Genomic DNA, 7,777 nt, shown 5'->3' on the forward strand with positions numbered 1-7,777 from the left:
AAAACCCGTTGCTGGACAGATGAAGACAGTTTTTGGGATTTCAGAAATTCCCAGTTAAGGGGGAGTGTTGACTAGTGTAACTGCTGAATTTATATTTCTAAAATTACCCAATTGTAACCCTCTATTTACTACTCGCTAATAAACGTGTACCCCCTGTCAGTTATTTAGAACAAACCTACGAAACACACGTGTTTTCTTTTCGCTCTGCAAATTCCATAAACTGTCAAATTTTAACTAAAAGTTAAACGATTCACTGGAATGGTCCACATCCACGTTTTGACAGGGCAAGTGAATTGAACAACTCAGTTGAATTCAATTGACTTGCCAAAAGTTGAACATGTTCAAATTTCTTTTCGTTCAAGTGAATTAAATTAAGGTGTTTACATATACGTTTCATTCAAAAGATATTTTAGTTACTAGATAAAGATTGTCGCTTCGGTTCCCTTTGTTCTTCTGTCCGTAACATGTGTGGTACTTCCCGAATAAAAAAGTCCAATAGAATTACAATAGAAATTATTGGAACAATACGATAAATTTAATTGTAATTACAATAAACTCTATTGCTGTTCACAATAAAATAACAATTAGGAATATTGTTTTCCACCATAAATCCTATTGTAAATGGAAGTTTTACAATAGAAAATAGGGGTTGTTAGTTACCGTAACAATAAAAAAATCGTTTATTTCTCGAAATTTTTTATTGTTACAATATAATTTATTGTAATTCTTTTGTTAACTTTTTTCTATCAATAGATTTTATTGCACGTCTATTGGAACAAGAATATGGCAACTTAATTGGCATGATTGAAGAACAGTAGAAATTAATATTCAACAATAAAATGTATTGTAATTTTATGATATTTTAATGTAATTCTATTGTATTTTCTATTCGGGTTAACTGTCAAATCGTATGTATTTTTCCTTCATTGACATTAAGATCCCCTATCCTCGCCAGCAAAAGATGTTCCGGACAGCGACGACAGCGACAATCTTTATCTGTAACTAACATATATTTTTTTCATTCGCGTTCGATTCAAGCGACTTGCTCAATTCACTTGCCTTGTCTAAACGTAGCATATTATTTAAATGATCCTCGCACGGAGAACCGAAACAATCCAAAATTAGGTCGTTTTCACTCAACTTGACAGCAAAGTGCAACCACTCAAAATTGAGTTATTTGCATAATACTTAATTTTGAGTTATTTGAGAACACTTTGTTTTGGATGAATTTACTTCTTCTAGAAGAGTTGATTTTGGGTGAAAATTTTATTAACCGTGATTTTCGTTTTAATTAAATATAGTATAAAAATTCAAACGTCCACGCCAAGGTCCACGCACATGTTTTATTTTTAATTTCTAAATAATGTTATTCACAAAAGGAATCTACAATATAGATAAAAAAAATGCATACCATCTTCACCGAGATCTTCACTGCACTCTACTGATGGCTTACTTTCATGCATGATCTTGACATGGAGTCCTATCTTTGTCCTGACAACGGGAAAAGTTCCGGCTTCAACGTGGCCCACTGATTTCAGCTGCTCCTGCGCCGTAAGCTCGGCGTTTCAGTTGTTTTCGATTTCAGGGTTTCCGCTACGTATCATCCTGAAATTTGACTTATACAAATTATAGATGTTTTTAATTATTTTAAATCAATAACTTACCCGTTGAGAATCATTTTCAATAGAGATCATCAAGAAATCTTATATTATATTTGAAATTGACTTGAATTAAACTTATCAGCAAAAATAGCGTTCAGCCAAAATGTCGACAAGTAAATTTTCATCCAAAACTGTGTGGCATGCCATAACTTAACTTTGGATAGTTTCATATAAACCAGATAACTCATAGGTGAGTCTTTGGACTAGACTTCAAAGCAACGCAAAAATCACCCATCTACATAAACAAAAATATATCCAAAATGGGAGTGTTGAGAAAACACTCAATTTTGAGTAGTTTCACTCTCAATTTTGGATAGTTTCGAATTTCAGTGCGGCGTGAGTTTCTTTTGCAGGGTTTTGTGAACTTTTCGCTCTGAATGATTCTTATTCGCAGCGAAAGTTCGACCCTGTTTCGCATTGTATGCCAAGTGCGCGAAGTTTTCGAGCGAAACCAAATGTCAACAAAACAGAATCCCGTGGTGGAAGCGGAAAACAACAAACTGCCAAGTCCTCCTTTGATGGGTCAGAATTTCGTGAAATTTCGTTTGTTCGCGTGGGAAATCTTGGAAAATAAACCCTTCAGTGGTGCACGACTCGATTTGTATTTTCTGTTACAATTGTGAGATGTGGAAAATGAAAAAATCATAATTCTTTTGAAAGTTTTGTTTGCGATCAATGCATTTATTCACACATCAGTTTTCAAATCTGACAGTTCGTACGACATTTGAAAATTTTTGCCCCTTTGCCAGCGAGAAGCTTTTCAAGTCGAGCACGAAAGAATATCAGCGAACCCGTCTTCGAGAGTGAAAAAGTTCTCCATGTTTGATTTATAGGTGTGTTTAAGTGCGGAAAATTAGATTTTACGGGTATTTTCGGGTGGAAAATGTAACAGAAGAGTCTAAAATATGTGCGGTGACAATTTGATGTTCATTAGTGCAGTTTCAGAAGCTATTTGAAAGCATAATATTTACCCAAAAATTAGACTAATTATTAGGGCTCTGCCCCCCCGAAAAGTAGCGACCACCCACTGGAAAAAGATTAGAAAGGATAATATTATTAGGTCTCCACACAAAATTATTGCAATTGAGGAACATTTTCTGTTTTTTTGGGGTCGCGTCGAAGGAAATATTGAGAAACTAGCCACAAAATGGATGTGGATTCACCAAATTCCCTAAAACGCTGTTCCAGCGCTCCGCAGATAAATAACTTGCTGCCATCGGCGGCCGTTGGAGTGAACCATCCTATAGTAGTGCCAATGGATGAAGGACAATCTCATCAGGATGGCAGTACCGTTGCAGGTTCAACACAACAGCCGTCTCCTCTGCGCCACACCACAAATCCCACAAACAATGGCAACAATACCAACACTATGTTCCTACAGCATCAGCATCAATCGCCTAACCACCTTCAGTCGATGTCGTCTTCCAGTGCTTCCAATCTGAATACCTCCGGTTCAAACATTCACAGGTAATTGGTAGTTTAGTCGGGGTGGCCACGGTGGTTGTATAAATAATTATTAACTATTTTTAAATTTATGTTCTTGGTACATGCATCCATTATAAATTTAGCAACAGAGAATCATGTAAAAAAATAGTTTGCATTACAAAACAAAAGAATATTTTAAAGTCTCGTATTTCATATTTTTTGTGCCCACCCCGAATTTTCATTCCGTTTTTGGTTGCATTTTAGTTCACAATGGATTCTTTTTCAGGGATCCTCCACCTACTTCCTTTTCTAACATATTCACACGTACGCGCCGATTCTCGGCCAGTTTTAGCCCATTGGCTGTCATATCCAACGGCAGTTCTAGTCCCAGCCGGTCGGGTAGTTGCACTCCGGGACCGCGGTTGACTCCCCGGATATCGCAGCTGCGTCAAGAAGAATGTGCCGATCTGAGCAATAGCCGTGAGGTTAATCACGAGCGGGAAATCCATTCGGCCATGCAAATGTCGCAGAGTTATGAGGACCTAACGCTGGTCACGGAGAACTGGTCGTTCTCGTCTAGTGCCAAAAATAATGACGATCTTGGCAATCCGTTGCAGGTAGCCCTGCCTTCGATTGGTACAAGTTATTGCTCTAGTCCTTCACCCACCAGGTAAGCAGAACCATTAATCCCACCTAAATAGGTAACTAATTGTGAGTTTTAATTTCCAGCCGCGGTGGACTTGGTTTACAATACCCCACAACGTCGCCGTCGCCAACGAGGAAATTTTACACCCGGCGGTCAATGTCTCCTTGTCCGATCAGACCTAGCCCTCTTAGTTCGTCGGTGAAAAGAAAGTTTGATCTGGACGACAACTACGGAAATTGTTGTTCTCCGCCGCCATTGAAGAAAATTTTCACATCAGAAAGGTGAGCATCAGCATATTGGGCATTATAATTACAGGTTGTTAGGTGCCTAACATGATAACATCGAAAAATGCATTTCAAGGGAATTGTTTCGTAGAAAGAATCTTAAGTATGTATATTAAGAAAAAGTATAAGGCATCTGAAGACAAGAGTCTCGGACCAGCATATGTAATATAGTTGTCTATAAAAGTGGTTAATCGTTTGCGTCTGTTTCTTGGAGTACTGTAATCGCCCCTGATTCTGCGCATTTTTAACACGATGTCACGAAACATTGCAGTAATCTCTAAATTATTTGTCATAAGACGAGTTTGTACAATCCCATTGAAGTCGAGTCAAGTACGAGACACTGAAGACGGCCTTACTGTTGAGGTCGAAATACGTATCTGTCAAGATACAATTAAGTGGTGGAATTCAATGGGATTGTACAAACTCGTCTTATGACAAGTAAAGACATTCCACTAAAAAGCTCAAAATAATTTTCTTAATTTTTAATTCACGCATGGGCGGTCGTCGTAACTAACATCAACGACGGACTTTCTATCAGCTATTAAAAGGTGCGCAGAATATGGTTCATTCACGAAAGTACTCAATTACCTACAATTCTTAAATGTTTTTATCGCGTATTAGTTCATTCATTGACATAATACAACAAGTTTTCAATGTCTTTTATCGTACTTTGAATTGTTATTTATGTTCGCAGCGAGCAAGATGGTCATTCAAGCGAAAGAAGATTTATGGATCGTCCGTAGCATGCGTAATTGGCGTCGTGCAGTAGTGGGCCGAGCGGAGTGAAGAGGACTTTAACGTACTGCACACAGACCACTTCGGTTAAAGTCTAAAGAACACAATTGATATTAAAATAACAAATGTGAATTATAATTCGTCCAATTATATACCAAACCATGCATGAATATTCCAGGAAGATAAATTGGATGTTTCAAGTTGATAAGAAAACACAATTAACAGGTTCAACATTCGTGTGCTTTTGAACGACACTCTAACATATTGGTTTTACAAGTTGGAATTAAATACTATTTAGTTTAAAATGTATTCTAATCTTTTTTTTAAATTTTTTTGCAGAGGTACTTCACCGAGTTGTCAAACCCCTTCCCCGTCACCAATTTGCGCTAGTCCAGACTCTTCTACGGCATCGTTCGAAAACGGTAGCAATAATGCTCCGAGCAGTGGTCGAATAACACCCAAATTTTTCGTCACCAAGCTTGGATCCGGGCAGCTCACAGTACCGAACAACATCCTACCAAGTGGGGGAATACCGAGCGCCGGCGTCGTCCAACATAGTGGTGGCCTCAACACTGCAAATAGCGCCACTCTTCCTATTCATTCAGACTCACCGCCATCTTCCTCGTCCTCATCATCACTGATGATGATGGACTGCGGAGTAAGCAGCAGCAGCGGTCAACATATCCAGCCGAATGTAAATAAACGGCTCCCGCTGGATGCCACGGTTAGTAGCTCAGCCGGAGCGGCAAAAATTGATTGCGATGAGGATATTACTGATTTGAATGCCGTGGCGAGCAGTTCCAGTATGGCGACAACTGAGTCTTCCGAGGCCATCATGGAGGAAGTTTTGAAGACTACTCGGGCGTTCGAAGAACGAACTGAGTCGGGGCTCCTGGATAGCAGCAGTAGCGTAAGCAATAGTCATAGGCTGAGTACCGGAAGCATTAGCAGCGCTAGCAATGATAACAATAGTGAGAGCAACAGCTCTCTCTGTCCTTTGACATTCGGGTCGGGTGTACTTGCATCCGCCCGGGCAACCAATGGAACCGGAGCGTTCTTGGCAAGCAATATCGAAATTGCGGAGTCCTGAATGAGTTCGATTTGATAATGGCAAAGATCGCTTGTTTGATTTACTGGGATAGACATAGACGGGCATATAACCCCGTGAGTAACAAGCAGCCACACTACTAAACGCTTAGGAAAACATGAGCAAGCTTTGTTTTCCAATCTATTTTCTCTTTTCTTTATCTTTGTATAGGTAGTTTAGTCTTAAGGTCTTAGGAAGTTTTTTTCATTTCGAATATAAGAGACATAACCGTGTGTCCAATACCATTGTTTCGCGTTGTTAGTTGCTAAATGTATATAGATAGTTGGTAGACGAACATTTCGGAAGCTATTCACATTGAAGACACATTTACGTTGAAAGAACAGATCGTAACTGTATATTAGTTCCTTGTATATAGAAACATATTAAATATCGGACTAATATGCGGTTATAGGTAGTACACATACTACATAAAACACACAAACCAAGTTAGATTACTAATGAACCAGTTAAGGAATCATTTTCGAATATTTTCTGTTTATGCAGTCATCAGCGGGTTAATTAGAATCCAAGTTACTCATATTCCCACATATCTCACAAAAAATACTTTCCCTTGAAAAATTAAAGGTCTTTATTCCTGAAACGAAGTCTGAATATTCCAAAAACAAATCATAGTCTATTTACCATTTCACTTAGTAGAGTTCAATCAATACCAAACTAATGATATCTGAAAACAGATTCCACAAAAAAAAATGTAGTTCGAGTCAGATACACTTCATCATCCTCCACTCAATACTATTGTTATACAATTGGAAGATGATTCATGTAGTCAGATAATGCACAATATACTAGGAAAGCAATAAACATTACGCTATTTCGTATAAAATATCCGGTCGCTTGTGCCGTAGTTTGTTGAAATGTGATGGAAAATACGTTGCGCATCATTTCGGTTTGTTCTTTTTGTTTCTGTGATGAATAGGTTTGGTCCTTATTTGCTTGTTCTCCCGTGTGGTCGGGCGAAAATTCACGCAAAGGTGTATGATCGCCCTATTAGGGATTAAAATGGAAGTTTCTCTATGTTTCATGGTTTGTTATTCAAATTATCGAATGTCGTTCTTTCTTATGAATAACAGTAATTGAAAAAAAAAGTAAATTAAAAACGTGTATGAATTTAATCCAACTGAGCGGTAGAGTTAGTAAAATTAAAAGAAGTGATAATAAAGCATAATAATAATATTCCGTGTTTGATTGATTATTCGAAACTATTCGTGCAGATATCTTCAATGATTAGACTGATCCCGAGAGACAAACCACATCGTATTTTACTTACTTTGCTTATGGATCCTGTACACCCCGAGTGGTGCAAAGGGCCGACCGGAAACATCTCCATCTTGAGCGATGTCCAACTATCGCCTAAACCTGTTTGCAAGTTAGGGGCCGTACACATATTACGTAAGCACTTTTGGGGAGAGGGGGTCTGTTGTTTTCTTACGTGCCATATAAATGAAAAATCATTTGTATGGGAAAAATCTTACATGGGGGGAAGGGGTAAGCTTTGAAAAACCCAGACAAATTGCTTACGTAATAAGTGTACAACCCCTTAGATTTGGATCGACTTTTTTATTTCTTTATTAAGGCTGCGTCGCCATGAGCCTCTGCTGCGATGTCCAGTCTTATGCCTGTTTACAGATTTCGTTACCGCCCCTACGTAAGTGTGGCCGAACCGGCCCCAATTCTGCTCCCGAATTTCAAATACTACTGGCGACAACGACAGCTGCCTATGTCGATCTTTGGGCGACGGTGCCTATGTCGATCTTAGGGCCGATGCCCACGTAGCCTTTTTTCAAGCTGCGTGCACGCCGCGTCCAGGCAAGGTACCCAGCATCAAATGTAGTCGTGCACACGTTTACGTGTGCATTACTCCATTTGATGCTGGGTACCTTGCATGAACGCGGCGTGCACGCAGCGTAAAAAACCGCTA

The 7,777-nt window shown here is 38.9% G+C and overlaps 1 protein-coding gene and 1 long non-coding RNA gene across 6 annotated transcripts; both read left to right on the forward strand.

The window, feature by feature from the left end:
* Nucleotides 1–2,090: 2,090 nt before the first annotated feature.
* On the forward strand, nucleotides 2,091–6,684 carry LOC134212847 (uncharacterized protein DDB_G0271670). Of its 5 annotated transcripts, XM_062691075.1 has the most exons (6): nucleotides 2,263–2,280; nucleotides 2,411–2,494; nucleotides 2,850–3,128; nucleotides 3,373–3,756; nucleotides 3,816–4,013; nucleotides 5,091–6,684. In XM_062691075.1, the coding sequence occupies exons 3-6, from the start codon at nucleotides 2,917–2,919 to the stop codon at nucleotides 5,839–5,841; spliced, it is 1,545 nt and encodes a 514-aa protein (XP_062547059.1). In that variant the 5' UTR covers nucleotides 2,263–2,280; nucleotides 2,411–2,494; nucleotides 2,850–2,916; the 3' UTR covers nucleotides 5,842–6,684. The 5 variants fall into 5 exon arrangements, with proteins under 5 accessions (XP_062547055.1, XP_062547058.1, XP_062547057.1 ...); XM_062691071.1 differs by lacking the exon at nucleotides 2,411–2,494 and having other exon boundaries at nucleotides 2,091–2,280; XM_062691073.1 differs by lacking the exon at nucleotides 2,411–2,494 and having other exon boundaries at nucleotides 2,167–2,280; nucleotides 2,495–3,128.
* Nucleotides 4,021–5,060, forward strand: LOC134212849 (uncharacterized). Its single transcript, XR_009979358.1, has 2 exons — nucleotides 4,021–4,564; nucleotides 4,711–5,060. It is a non-coding gene; the product is annotated as an uncharacterized LOC134212849 (long non-coding RNA).
* Nucleotides 6,685–7,777: the final 1,093 nt, after the last annotated feature.

This window comes from Armigeres subalbatus, chromosome 2 (assembly GCF_024139115.2).
Source record: "Armigeres subalbatus isolate Guangzhou_Male chromosome 2, GZ_Asu_2, whole genome shotgun sequence".
NCBI lineage: Eukaryota > Metazoa > Arthropoda > Insecta > Diptera > Culicidae > Armigeres > Armigeres subalbatus.